At 44.2% G+C, this 14,614-nt stretch overlaps 1 protein-coding gene across 2 annotated transcripts; it reads left to right on the forward strand.

Moving 5' to 3' along the window:
- The first annotated feature begins 2,692 nt into the window (after nucleotides 1-2,692).
- Nucleotides 2,693-14,038, forward strand: pitx3 (paired-like homeodomain 3). Of its 2 annotated transcripts, none has more exons than XM_088384071.1 (4): nucleotides 2,693-2,937; nucleotides 8,449-8,609; nucleotides 11,404-11,609; nucleotides 12,333-14,038. In XM_088384071.1, exons 2-4 carry the CDS (start codon nucleotides 8,501-8,503, stop codon nucleotides 12,918-12,920), a joined length of 903 nt encoding a protein of 300 aa, XP_088240197.1. In that variant the 5' UTR covers nucleotides 2,693-2,937; nucleotides 8,449-8,500; the 3' UTR covers nucleotides 12,921-14,038. The 2 variants fall into 2 exon arrangements, with proteins under 2 accessions (XP_088240197.1, XP_088240196.1); XM_088384070.1 differs by having other exon boundaries at nucleotides 8,492-8,609; nucleotides 12,333-14,037.
- Nucleotides 14,039-14,614: the final 576 nt, after the last annotated feature.

Here is a 14,614-nt window from a genome sequence, read left to right on the forward strand (position 1 = left end):
TAAAACGTGACTATATGAATTGCAGTTTGATAAAGTATTATCAGATCAATTTAAAATAGTACACAACATTTGCCCTTGCAATTTCAGGCTTCACTGACTTGAATGATGAATATACTTTTTTGTGTGATTAAGTCAAAAACGATCATTGATACATAGTTCATTTTGTATTTCTTTGTGACATCTAAGCTTTGGTTGTATTTTCAAAAACATTCGTGTATGGTGGACGTGATTCTTAACTGGTCGGGTTGGGACCCGAAAGTGGGTGGTGGACCTATTTTGGGTGGGTCGCTAACAAATGCCATGTAATTCTTTTTATTTTTGTGCGACTCTATAGAGCATAACAAGTTCCCACATTGAACATATGAGTTAAGTGACAGGAAACATTGCCACCTTGTAACTTAGCCACCACTAGTTTGGCCCCTATTTTATTTTAACTCAAATATAGTCTGTAGTCTTTATTTTTGTTTATGCAATTTACCAGACTGTGTGGTGAATGCAAAACAAAAGACACATTTCCAAATAAAACAAGCCTTATCATAGTCCTAATATCTTATATGATATCAGCCTCAAGTTTACCCCATAAACAAATATAGTGTGTTTCAGCCTCTGGCTCGTGGACATGAAGCAATATGCTTTCAGCGGTTTATCAGACTAATTAGATTTTTTTTTTTATATGCAGTACACTAACAAGCATTGTCAGAGGCGATTTTTTTCGACAAAACATGTCGTTTGTTTTTAACATCTATAAATGCAGGTGCTAATTGATATATTTCTTTCTTTCTATCTATCTATCTATCTATCTATCTATCTATCTATCTATCTATCTATCTATCTATCTATCTATCTATCTATCTATCTATCTATCTATCTATCTATCTATCTATCTATCTATCTATCTATCTATCTATCTATCCATCTATCCATCTATCCATCTATCCATCTATCTATCTATCTATCTATCTATCTATCTCAAGATTGAATGAAGAGCGTATTGTGCCTTACAGTATACCCTTTGCGCCTTTTCTTGGTTCAGACTAATCCCTCTTGTCAAATGGATGTTTTTGACGGTCATGGGGGCTGTCTATTCCAGCGGTCGTTCGGGACTCACAAGGATACACAGCAGCGTGAGGAATCCGACCCCTGTTGACTTGATCCAAAATGCTTGCGCACCTGTTGGATTTGTCATTTTCCTCATTTGTCTCCAAGTATATCCATTATCTTCCCCACATTCGAGCGTAGCAGTTCGAAATCAATAAGAACTCTACAGTCTGCATGAGGAAAATGGATGTGCGTCATGGGTTGATGATTCCGCTTGAAGTCCGCTCCTTCATGGTTGTAATACTGCTTCTAAGATCAGATATTCCTTTATTTGCCCCACTTCCAAGTTATTCTGTCACAAAGCTAGTAGTCCTATTTTCCAACCTAAATTGTGACTTTGAGCAAGCAACCACTTGAAGTGAAACATGTTGCAGCTCAGAAATGGAAAGACTTTTTTTTTTTTTTCCCCCTTCCATTTCTGTTTTCGGTTCCATTTTGTCAGCTGCACGCTTGGTTGGCATTGCTCTAATCACAAATGCGTTTATCAGTGGCGGCATGCAGCTCAGCTCCTTTTCCAAAGCAGGTGTTTGAAACAAATACACCTGCGTCATTGTTTGCGTCCGTCACTTTTCTAACCAACTCTGGCAGGCAGGAGATTTTGCAAGCCCCGCCGCTCGAACAACATTAGTAAAGGTCACTGAAAGATAACAAACGTTGACATTGTGTACAGTGTCATATCTGGAGCCCCCACAGCTGTGTTAAGAATCTGTTAATACTCTGATAAACATGTATGATTCATTGCTTCTTTTTTTTTTTCCCCCTGGATGTAGCGGGACTCTAACGCCACCATGCCATACTCACCCAGCCTGACATATGGAATAGGCCACTAAATATGATCCAATTCAAATGGATTGCACATCAACGTAAATGAAAGCTCTACCCAATAAATGCTTGAAACCCATCCGTTATCTAAACGGCCTATTCTGGAGCCGATCCCAAGCGACTTCAGGCAGTGATAGCCTCCGGGACCCCTGCTCTTCATGAGAACCGTGATACAACTATGACAACTGGATTCTACCTAAGACAGCAAAGTCGCGGAATGTGACTAAACTAAACAAAGTACACCTAAAAACAGATGCAAATTGGGAAGGCAACATCCCAAAACCAAGATGTCCACTTGCACCATCTGATTCCACACTTTTTTGGGTGACTACTGTCATCCATTGCATGATGGGCTCAACAGCCCTCTCTTCCCCAATCCAATTTTGGAGACATGAATCTCCTGGGATTTGGACGGCGCTGCGGGCGCGGCGCGGCGCGGCGGGTGCGGCGCGGCGCAGCGGGCGCGGTGCGGCTCGGCGCGGCGCGGCGCGGCTCGGCGCGGCGCGGCGTGCCAGTCTTGTTGTGCAGAGTCCAAAGCACGTCATTTTCTCGTACAGATTCGTGTTACATTGTGGCAATGCTGCGTCAGTGAGACAGGTTGGAAAACGTGTGTGTGCTGTCCGAGTGAGAGAGCGTAGCGCGATATGGGGGCCGTCCTTTGGTGGACCTGCCTGGCTGTCTGTCACACAATATTTAGCATGAGAGCAGACACCCCCCACCCCCACCCCACCCCGCCCTCTCCCCACCCTTACATTGTGTGTGGGGGGGGATCAAGCCGCACTCTTCTTGCAGTCTACATGACAGCCAGCGCAAGAGGGGACGAGCAACTGCTAGGAAAGAAAGCGACCCAACGCACGCACGCACGCACGCACGCACCCGCCGACTGCATGATTTTGGGACTTTTTGACAACTTTTTGTCCATGTCACCGTCACACCTGAAGCCAGGACAGCCAGCGGCCGCAGCAAAGCTCTTTGCCTTATTCTCGACGGATTAATTGAACCAGACCGGGATTGGATGTAAGTGCTCGCAACCGCACTTTTTTTTCCTGCCCACCCTGTTTGCCGCCGGCCGGGAACGTTTTCCGCTATCACGTTTTCCTAAAAGCCGCATTTGCGCTTCCGATTTGACAGATGATCTGGCTTTTGCGCCTTCGATTTGACAGATGATCTGGCTTTAGTGAAGATTCTAACACGGAAAAAAAAAAATCCACAATAAAAGCAAATTAACAGATTTTTCCTAGCATTTTTTTGTCTGTTGTTGCCGTGTATCAAACTTCATAGTAAATTGTTCTTGCACTTGAAAATCAAGTGCTTCCAATTAATTGCGGAAATTCATTGGAATCATTTTATGACTGTAAAATAAATATGTGAGGCTGCAGAAAAGTATGTGCAAAATATTTTGAGGTCCAAAATTGATAGGTGGCAGGTGGTTGCAGGGCCACAAGAGACACTCCATAAGCCCCCTCCCGACCCGACCCCCCCCCCCCACACACACACACACAGCCGCACGGCAATAAACAAGTAGAAGTTCACTATCGCTTTACACAGAACTATTCCGTTAGTGTAAATATTTTTTTAAATATGTCTTTACCTTGTTTTTATTTAGAGTTTGATTAAAATAGAAAAAAAAATACTATAAATATATACGTATATGGAAAAGATCTTAGCAAATTCGGTATTGTTTCATCGTCCACTACCCGATATATATTCAGTGTGTTGATGTTGAGATTTTTATTTCCAATTTAATTTAATCTTGAAAGAAAGAACGAAAGAACGAACGAAAGAACGAAAGCAAGAAAGAAGATAAAATAAAAATAAAAACTACTTTCCAATATTGCAGCCACGCACCTTCCAGCAACGACACATGCACAGCAATGTTCATTTCGATAAATGTTTGGCCAGTGCTATATTCCTTTTTGTGATTTTTGGGTGGGAGACGGCCCGAAGTAAGAGCGTTCAAGAGGAATTCATGTGAAAATAAATATACAAATCATTTATAATAGGAGTCATTTAAATCAATAGTACAAGCAGTCTATTATTGTAGTCCCGTCTCTCGGCATTATTATTTTAAATTACACCATCAAAAATAACGTTTCATTATAGATTCGTAGTCGGAAATCTTTTTCTCCCTCGTTGTTCGATCAATGCGAAATGGCTAAAACAAGTCAAGATTTTACAATTCAAACCCTGTAAAGGAATTTGGTGCCCCCGTACAAGCAGACTGGATGTGTTCAAATGTTAAGAATAACTCGGTTTTCTCAGAAATGTCCACATGTAAAGTAACAAATACCGATTTACGTATATTTGTGACAAACTATAATAAATAGTCTGGTCATCGTAAACAATTCATCCAGACGTGCGCTGTTAGTTAGTTGGTGTTTGATTGTGCGGGTCTCGGCCTCCTCTCTCCCTCTCTCTCCCTGTCTCTCCCTCTCTCTCCCTCTCTCCCTCCCTCCCCCAATCATATGCAAATGACTCTTATTGGAGGGCACGAATTAACATCTACAAACAGTGGACCGAAATTCCATCTGCCGCCTCTTCAAGGAGGCCCTTAATAAGTTCTCAGACAGCAAAGTGACACACATCTTAATCAACTCTTAATCCCTAGAATTAATTCTCTACGCGTTTGTGAATAATTCCCGCCCTGATAGCTGCTGTCCGTGCAAATGTGAAGCGTCTGCACAACGAACCACCAGATGGACCCGGCAATCTCCCCAAAAATGAGAGGATTTTTACATCCTTTATTATCTTTTATTACTCTTATCATTGTCATCATCCTCAGATCTACTATACTTAATAATGAGAACTGTGTTGCTGGGATACTGCTTATGCTAATCTGCACAGCCACTGCAAATGGAATATTCAGCCAGTCAAACATGCCTGCAGCATCAAAACAAATTCACTCATAATTATATATATATATATATATATATATATATATATATATATATATATATATATATATATATATATATATATATATATATATATATATATATATATATATATATATATATATATATATATATATATATATATATATATATATATTTGTCATTAACCTCCCAAGTGACTTGCACATTTGAGTTTGTTCTTAGATCACACACCCTATTAGCCTATGCGGCAGCTTGTTGGTCATTAGCGGGGGGTGTAGAAGGATCTTGATTTTGGAAATATTGTCAAGTGGCACCCCTGTTGTGTGTGGAGGCAGGAATGATGGAAGGGAGGGAGGGAGGGAGGGGGCATCAGGGTGCTGACACCTTGTTCTGGACAAAATGCCTGCCTGCCTGCCTGCCTGCCTGCCTCCCTCCCTTGCAGCACCCAAAGGCCCTTCCTCCCTCCCTGCCTGCCTGCCTGCCTGCATGCCAAGCCGCTGGGCCTCTCAGCACCACATTGACACCAGTCTGTCTGGCCATCCATCACTGTCAGACATATATCACCCTTCTGGATTGTCTTACCATCGTATTCCAGACCCCCCCAAAAAAATAGACCTTGCTCACTCGCAAATGGGCCTGCTGCATTTCTGTCTGTCTGTCTGTCTGTCTGTCTGTCTGTCTGTCTGTCTGTCTGTCTGCCTGCCTGCCTGCCTGCCTGCCTGCTTGCCTATCTGCCTGCCTGCCTGCCTATCTGCCTGCCTGCCTGCCCGCCCGCCTGACTCCACCAAAAGGGACTCATTTGTGGACTCAAGCTTTAGTTTGGTCACAGAGGACGTACTCAAAGCAGGAAGCTGATCTGAGGACTATCTTTTATAATTTGACATTTTGTCAGCCTTTTCCCACTTGGTCCGTGTGATGGGAACCAGCTGCATGTTTCATTAGGGTTACACTATCAGTCTGCTAATGAATGATACTTTAAAGGACATGAATAGGATCATTTGCATCCATTATTCACATGCACGTGAACAATTGGAGTATAGTGAGCGCCAAATCGACTTTAACCTCCCAATTCTCTATCAGTGTCAATAATCCAAGGCAGTGCGCTTACAAAGATCAGCTCTCTCAGTTTATGACCTTATGTATAAAGCCCCGAATGTTCTTTCCCAAGAAAGGCCTTTTAGCCCAGGGCTTTGAAAAGCAAATGTTGAGGTGAAAGGCAATGATCATTCTCACGGACGCTCAATGGAAAACAGATGCCATTGACTGGCATCCAAATCTCCACTTTAGGTTTGCATGCGCTCTTTCACATTTCAGACATATTATTGTACAGTAGTCTGTGGAAATGATATAGCAGACTATTACCGTGAGTTTGTGTTCATGTACGATGAATGGGATTGTATCGTCCGCTCACTTTTGCCTTAAAATGGGTTTTCTCCCATTTCGTGACAATCCATCAGCGGTCGCATCAAAACGATTTAGGCGCAGATGGAATAAGAGTCTTTCAAGATTTTTTTTCTTGCTTCGGTAAAGACGCGTTAAGTCTGAAAGCATATCGCTAAGGGAAATATAAATGATGTCAGGCTGAGAGATTACAGAGCCAACATTTTGAAAGTATAGTTTCGGAACTTCTCATACGTCCATCAGCAAGGATGCAGAGGTTCCATGTGATTTCATTCAAGTGTCTCCAACATAGTAAGATTCTTGTCCTTGGGACATGTTGGATGGTCATTCCGAAATGAACTTTGTCACGTGAACTTACATGTAAAAAGTAAAGCCCTTTGGAAGCTGCTTGATCACAATCATGTCGTTCGTATGGGATTTCGTTGAAAAACAACAATTAACAACAAGTTCCAAGCAATAACTGGGGCCAAATCTTGAGTTGCCACATCTCATTTGCAAGGCGTGTGGGGGTCCCCCACAACCGGATACGCGTGAAAGTCAGTTCAGTTCTAAACATAGGGAGGGAGGGAGGGAGGGAGGGAGGGAGGGAGGGAGGGAGGGAGGGAGGGAGGGAGGGTCATCCGGTTAGAATGTAAAGGATACATATTGTGGAATGATGTTCAAAGGGAGCTGAGCCATGAAATATCTATAGCACTGATCCTGAGTTGATCCTCCTTGAATGAGAGAAGGGAGGCAGGGAGACAGGGAGACAGGGAGGCAGGGAGACAGGGAGGCAGGGAGGGAGGCAGGCAGGCAGGCAGGGAGGCAGGGAGGCAGGCAGGCAGGGAGGCAGGGCGACAGGGAGGCAGGGAGGGCTCACCCTCCCTTGGAAGATTGCCTCTTTGCTTGTTTGATCAAGCCACACACGGACATAAGTATTGGGATACACCTCGTCGGCAGCAACCTTTAATTGCGGGAACGCTTTTCTATTGGGACGTGACTGTGCCCCAGTACACAAAAGAAAGTGGATGAGTTTGGAAAACCCCTAACGGGGTCGGGGCTCTTAAAAGCGCTTAAAGCAAGCTTTTATAGCTTCAAATGCCTTGATATTTTCACATGATGTGATGCTTATGGCAAAGACGCACAACAATTCTGAACTCTAAGTTCTGCTGCACACCAGCAGAGCTAGGTGAAGCTGAGCGAGCGAGCGAGCGCCATGCATGCGTGGAGGCAAATACACTTCAGCCTTTCCTGAAAATCTAAATGTGCTACTTCTCAGTACGAAAGCTGTAACAGCACCAACACTCGTCGCTGCATGGAGGCTGCCCGGATCCAAATGTCTAGTAAATGCAATCTCAAAACATGCAAGGATGGATAAAGGATGGATTATCACCTTTTGAAAGCTTGAATGACTTCCTAGAGAATATTGCCTAAATGATGACACAAGGTTGCATTTAGGTGGACTCCCCCCACCGCCTGTATGTTCTGTCAGGACTTAGTGTCGTCTTACAAAAAGGTATGCGGCATTCCAAACTTTGCACTCCAGGCATCACACGTTACACTTCATATTCCAACATATTTTCTATCCATCCCACCCAAAGCCTACGGATTGGAGGTGTTAACTGCTCTGCAGTAAATAAAATAAACCGTTTGCTATTTTGGGGCCTCGTCTCATCAGCTTGCCACTTGGCCTGCAAATGCAACAGCAATAAATATTGCTTTTCCTCTCGAGCCTAAAATAGCCATTTTATGGCAGGCCTCGATCAGCTCACAAAGTGGGAGTGGAAAATTGAACATAACGAATGGCTTCAGGTCAATTCAACTTCAACATATAATAATAATAATAATAATAATAATAATAATAATAATAATAATAATAATAAAATAATAATAATGGGAGTGATGATGATGATGATGATGATGATAATAAGGGTTTGATAATATCAACAATGACAACAACAATATAATAATAATAATGAAAGTGATCATAATGATAACAATAATAATAATAATAAGAACAGAAATATAGAATATATTTAATAAATATTGAAAAAGAACAATGAATGAATGAATGAACAAATTGCAATTTTCTGCATTGAACTTTGGAATTTTTTTAAATCAACATTTGTGTTTTCACGCGTTTCCTAATTAGGTTGTCAATAAGCAATTCGTTTAAAGGATGCATGGAAATGGGAATATGAAAAATTGCGACGGATAGTGGACCTTGGTGATGTGAGAAAAAAAATAAAAAATAATCTGTTCGTTTTGACAGCGATCAGCGTTGAACGTGTCTTTTGCTTCTCCGATGTGTGCAGAGCCTGGTTATGGATTTTAACCTCCTGACGGATAGTGACGCCCGCAGCCCGGCACTGTCGCTCTCCGACTCCGGAACTCCGCAGCACGACCAGGGATGCAAAGGCCAGGAGAGCAGCGGTAAGTGCCGAACCAGCGCTCGCTATTATTTGCATGAACGACGAGCATCAAAGTATTTATTTCTCTGTATGTTATCGTCAATATGCTAAATGGAAAAATTGAAAAAGAAAATGATCTACATATCGAAGGGCTCATTCAAAATAACACTACGTCAGATGTGTTGATGGATGGATGGATGGATGGATGGATGTTTTTATACGCTTTGGTTGGGTAAAAGACTTGGCTGGGCCTCACGTCATCTACAATATTTATGCTTCAATTATCCGAGGAGAGGTGACGAGCTGGTTGCGCCACTAAAACAGCACAAGCACTGTTGGTTTTGTTCATAATTATTTGAGAATACAGTCGCACTAAAACGGCAATGAAATGACAACATACGTTTCTTCAATGAATGGCAAATTCTTCTCTGTCTGTCTGTCTGTCTGTCTGTCTGCGTGGGCTAATTTCCCTTATTCCCCAGTGTGTCTTCACACGACCGCTTTCAATTAATTGCATAGCGTTGAATTATTCATTTGAAGTTATTATTCAGTGGTCTAGTTCAGACATCTCTGTCCCGCATAACCTGGATTCGATGATTATTATTTAAAAATCCAGCCACCGGTCATTTTAGCGCCTCATTTGGTATATGTAAATGAAAGCGCACTTGCTTGTGAATGCATGAAGAATGAAATGCATGATCCAATCAGATATCCTGTAATCCTCAATAATTAGACACTCTTGTCAGTAATTTGTGGCATGTTCGGATGATGCTTAAGAGGATAAGCGCTCGCTTTTTCCATCTACGCTGAATATACAGTTGCATGGGTCGCAAAACATCCCCGCCCGCCCGCCCGCCCGCCGGCCGGCCGGCCGGCCGCCCGCCCGTCCGGCCGCCCCGGCGGAGAGTCAGCGCCGTGCACACTCGCGCTCTTCCGTTTCATCCAGTGTTATTGTTAACCGAATCAAATGAAAACAAAATTCTTGGCAGGATGAAACAACTAATCCAGGTATGGTCGTGTATTTTTTTTTCGAGCCGTTGTGTTAAAAGCAAAATATACCCAATTGCTTAGCCTGACTGGGGGGAGCAAACCATTGCTGCATTATCAAATGTATCACGTCGAAGATGAACGTGACAAATCGAATCATTTCTGTCAATATTTAGACGGCATATACGGAAACAGATCAGCGACCCTCCTCGCGCCAATAAGCAGTTCAGAGGATGATAATAAATGAATAACTACCGTATGTATCCTTCACAACTAATCACGCGCAGGCCACGTTGGTATAAATTGCACAAAGCCAAATTGCGTATATATTAGCACCTGTAAAAAAAAAAAAAATACAACCACTTATTGTTAAACGGACATCTACATAGATAAATGCGAGCCTCGTCTTTTATGATTTGAAATGGCTGATTCGGATCATGCATTTGCTGACGGCGGCGACTATGCATGCTTTGACGCCCTAACTAAGTGTCAAAGTCAAACTATTCTGGGCGGGCTGACGGAGGGAGGGAGGGAGGGAGCTACACAGTGCAGGGCCAACAACTGTTTATTTTAGCCTTCGTTCGTTTGAGAAAAGTCGCACAAAGGGAATAAATACAAGCAGATCTTTTTAGCACCGTATGCTTCATTTGCAAGGATGGAAATTCAACATGAAGGCTGAATAGGGTCATTTTTTTCTTCATAAAGAAAAATTAAAAGTGACTGGATGCATGATCTGCTTCCCGAATAAAATGACGTCTACTGTAAATTGAATGAATGTTCTCCTAAACACCCTGAGAAATTATTGTTCATAAGCTTAGTAAAAGGAGTTTGTCTAGTTTCCTGCAGGGCAGACACCAAATGGATTTGGCTTTTTTTTTTTCTCTCTCTCTCTTTCTCCAGGTGAATGGCCTGAAATGACTGATCAAAATATGTGTTCTACTTCCCCGCATATTGCGAGGGTACATTTTCAATCAGAAGATGACATGAGCCGGGTTATTTGTTTAAAAGCCTGGCATAATAAGCCGCTGGGCTGGGCTGGGCTGGGCTGGGCTGGGCGAAGCTGACCTGGAAAAAATCGGGTTTGTCAGCACATTATCAGTCAGATTGCTCCCATTGTTAGGAAGCGCGTTGCTCTCAAAAGGCCTGCCCTTTCCTCTGTATTGTGTTTTCCACTTTGGCCTTAAGTGACAGCTTAGCCAGTGTCAGTTTACTGGCAGATAACAGCCTCAGCTTGGCTCTTATTGGTTTTGCTGGTGGCCCTGCGGAGTGTCTTTTTAAACCCTGCTGATGATTTCCAAGCGCTCCCAGAGAGTTAAACCCTCACCAAACAGAGCCCAACCTGCCCCAGTCACAAAAGCCTGAGCCGCCGGATTAGCTGGCCAACTCATTTCACTTCTTTCTGTGAGGTCCTCATTGCAGCCGCAGCCAAATCTGCCAGAGTCCTTCCTGGCAGACATAACATGGAATGGCGGGCGGGCGGGCGGGCGAGAGGGCGGGCGGACAGACAGACAGACAGACAGACAGACAGACAGACAGACAGACAGACGTGTGGTCCCCCACACTCACTGTACTGCTCACAAGCTCAGCACATCTCCAAATGTAATGGAAGCTGCCATGAAGTGGAAGGGAACTTTCAACATGTTCAAAGTTTACTTGCGAGAAATGAAAAAATCACAAAATGTCTGTCGAGCATTTGGCAAACATTTGCGACCTTGGACAAACCCTGGCAAACCCTGACGTCAATTTCTACCTTGACCAAAAGACACAAATGTTTGGTCATTCCAGTAATGCAACGGCTGATCTTTACTGTACGTCGTCTGTGCCTTTAGACACAGAGAAATCCCAGCAGAACCAGCTGGATGAATCCAGTACCGATGACGGCTCGCTGAAGAAGAAGCAGCGCAGGCAAAGGACGCACTTCACCAGCCAGCAGCTTCAGGAGCTGGAGGCCACCTTTCAGAGGAACCGCTACCCCGACATGAGCACGAGAGAGGAGATTGCCGTATGGACCAATCTCACTGAGGCACGGGTCAGGGTGGGTACGCGCCCGCCGCCGCCGTTTCGGCTGATTCGATCAACTCCATCGATTCGATTGCTTCGAATGTCTTTATTCAGAATCATGGATGAACATGCTCGTATTAAGGACATTCGGTCAAACGCCCGTTCCTAGTTTTCACCTAGACTGGACGTGCAATGACCTGGACCGCTTCAAAGTCAGATCAGCTGCAACGGGCGGGAGTCTAGCATCCAGAACCATTCCTAATGTCTGATTTGCTTGCAATGAGCCGAACGTCGGCAGAGACGCTGCACCTAACGCTTGACCTTGAGCCCTTTGGGTAAACCTTCAAACAGCATGGCCTTGAAGTCACTCCAACGATTGAGCGGCTGGCTGGCTGGCTGGCCGGCCGGCCGGCTGGCTGGCTGGCTGGCTGGCCGGCTGGCCGGCTGGCTCGTGTCCTCTCGCGGGGCTTTCCCTCACTGAGTGAGATGGAAAAGTCATCAGCTTTACGCTCGCTCATATTGATGTCAACAGTCTTTGGTTACTACGATAACATCATAATAGGAGAAGTTACCATGTCACGCAAGTCCGTCTATTTCCAGAAAGTCAAACTGCAGAGCTCCGAGCACTTTGGAAATGGGACGCCTCGCTCATTTGTTCAGCCCTGATGTTGCACTCGCCGCAACCACCGTCCCCGAGCGCAATCAACTTGAAGGCGCATTCGGCCGCTTAAGATTTGTCTCATTTTGGTTTCTGCAGGTATGGTTCAAGAACCGACGTGCCAAGTGGAGAAAGCGCGAGAGGAACCAACAGGCCGAATTGTGCAAGAACGGCTTTGGCGCCCAGTTTAACGGACTGGTGCAACCCTACGACGATATGTACGCCGGTTACTCGTACAACAACTGGGCCGGCAAGAGTTTAGCCGGCGGCCAACTCTCTGCCAAGAGCTTCCCCTTCTTTAACTCCATGAACGTAAGCCCCCTGTCATCCCAACCCATGTTCTCTCCCCCGAGCTCCATGCCCTCAATGAACATGGCGTCCGGCATGGTGCCCTCGCCAGTGCCTGGTGTTCCTGGAACGGGCCTCAACAACTTGGGAAACCTCAACAGCCTCAACAGCCCCACGGCGCTCAACTCGGCGGCGGCGGCGGCAGCGGCGGCGGCGGCGGCGGCCACGTGCCCGTACGCCGGCACGGCCAGCCCCTACATGTACAGAGACACCTGCAACTCCAGTCTGGCCAGTCTGCGACTCAAGGCCAAGCAACACACCAACTTCACATATCCCAGCGTGCAGAACAGCGTGTCAAACCTCAGCCCCTGCCAGTACGCCGTCGATCGGCCGGTATGAGCTCGCTCTCTCGGTCACGGACCGTCCCGCTTCGGTTCCATCTCAAAAGTGCCGGATGTGTTGCAGACTGAAGCCAATAGGGCAGGCAATTCCTCCAAACTGCCGCGAGAAATAACGTGATGGACGGACCACCCGGGCGCAAAGGAACACTTTGCCGACTGACCAACCGCAACTACATTTCTAAAAAAAAAAAAACCTAACAAGATGTCATTTTCCAAATTGCATGATTCGTTGATTTAGTCAGCACGGACGGGTCAATGAGCCAGAAAAGCTTCAACATCAGGAAGCTGCGGTTTCCATGTCGGAACACTCTGGGCTGTACATAGCAGACTCTTTTCAGTTTTGTAATATGTGACAAAATAGAAAACATTTGTAGTACTTTAAGAATGGAAAAAAGAAGCATGTTCCTCAAATGCAAAGCTCCAGGCTTGACCTCCTTTGGGAAAATGAATACTTGTGTTGTGAATTCCGTTGCCCCCGGGAAGGTCACAGGTCAAAGGCCAATTTAGGTAAGCCGGAGCAGGGCAGTACCGGATTACAAAAATATCCAGCTTGATGCAACAAGTAGGAATCTCATCAACCTTTTCACCATGAAAAAGCCATCGCTTATATTGAGTTGTGTGCTGTTCTACAAAGCGAGTATGTGAAAGTCAAATATATGTAAGAGTGCAGTTGTTATAAGAAAAAAGATGTTGGGTTTTTTTCCCCTGATGTAGCCTGCTTTGTCTCATTAAAGAACAAATGAAAAGAACAGTTTTTAAAAATATATACGTGTATATATATATATATATATATATATATATATATATATATACGTATGTATATCTAAAGAGAGAAAGGAATTACACTTCACTCAAATATTTCTACACGTTAATTAGTATGCTTTATGTATTTGCCTACTACTAATAAGACAACAATTGTCATTTTCTTGATATCTCTTTAGCAAATCAAAAACAAATACAGTTGATCTTGTCACTTTTGCCAAGTTTCTACATCTGGATGAATATGTTCTCTAAAATGAGTGATTTCAGATGACGTGAGTAAATTGGAACATTTGGGGTGTCATCTCTGTAAATTGTTATTTTTCATACGCCACTGTCAAAATAGTTAGTAAAGCAACATAAACAGTACGCAACACAGTCTGAACATTGTTGGGGACTGCAATGAACAAGGTTGAATGCAAAGGTGAGTGAGTGAGTGAGTGAGTGAGTGAGTGAGTGAGTGAGTGAGTGAGTGAGTGAGTGAGTGAGTGAGTGAGTGAGTGAGTGAGTGAGTGAGTGAGTGAGTGAGTGAGTGAGTGAGTGAGTGAGTGAGTGAGTGAATGACTTTTCATTCATTTGGCTCGTTCTGTTCAGGATCATGGCACAAAAGCCAGGAATTGAGAACTCATCCATGAATCGAATCAATTCAATTCAGTCCATCCATCCATCCCAACATATCATAGCAATCCTGAGACATCTGATCTGATATTTAATACATTTCCGGCATTCAATACATTTCCGGCATCAATCAATCGAATCAATCAACCAATCAACCGGCGCACCGACCTACCGAATGTGAATTTCTGTTCGGAAATTAAGGATAGTGGATGTTCTTGATTGGGGTTCTCTGACATGCTTGACCTCCAAAGCAGGAATTGACAGAGGCCACGGCTGTTACATAGTACGTAAGGGGAGCGCCAAATGAGGGCTTGG

Source organism: Syngnathus floridae, chromosome 9, assembly GCF_059516105.1.
Source record: "Syngnathus floridae isolate MCC-2025c chromosome 9, RoL_Sflo_1.0, whole genome shotgun sequence".
NCBI classification, from domain to species: Eukaryota; Metazoa; Chordata; class Actinopteri; order Syngnathiformes; family Syngnathidae; genus Syngnathus; species Syngnathus floridae.

Excerpts from the sequence above, each read along its gene's own strand:
- pitx3 (XM_088384071.1), top strand. The coding sequence starts at position 8,501 with ATGGATTTTAACCTCCTGACGGATAGTGACGCCCGCAGCCCGGCACTG. Across the intron at positions 8,610-11,403 it reads CAAAGGCCAGGAGAGCAGCG|ACACAGAGAAATCCCAGCAG; the intron begins GTAAGTGCCGAA and ends CTGTGCCTTTAG. Across the intron at positions 11,610-12,332 it reads TCACTGAGGCACGGGTCAGG|GTATGGTTCAAGAACCGACG; the intron begins GTGGGTACGCGC and ends TGGTTTCTGCAG.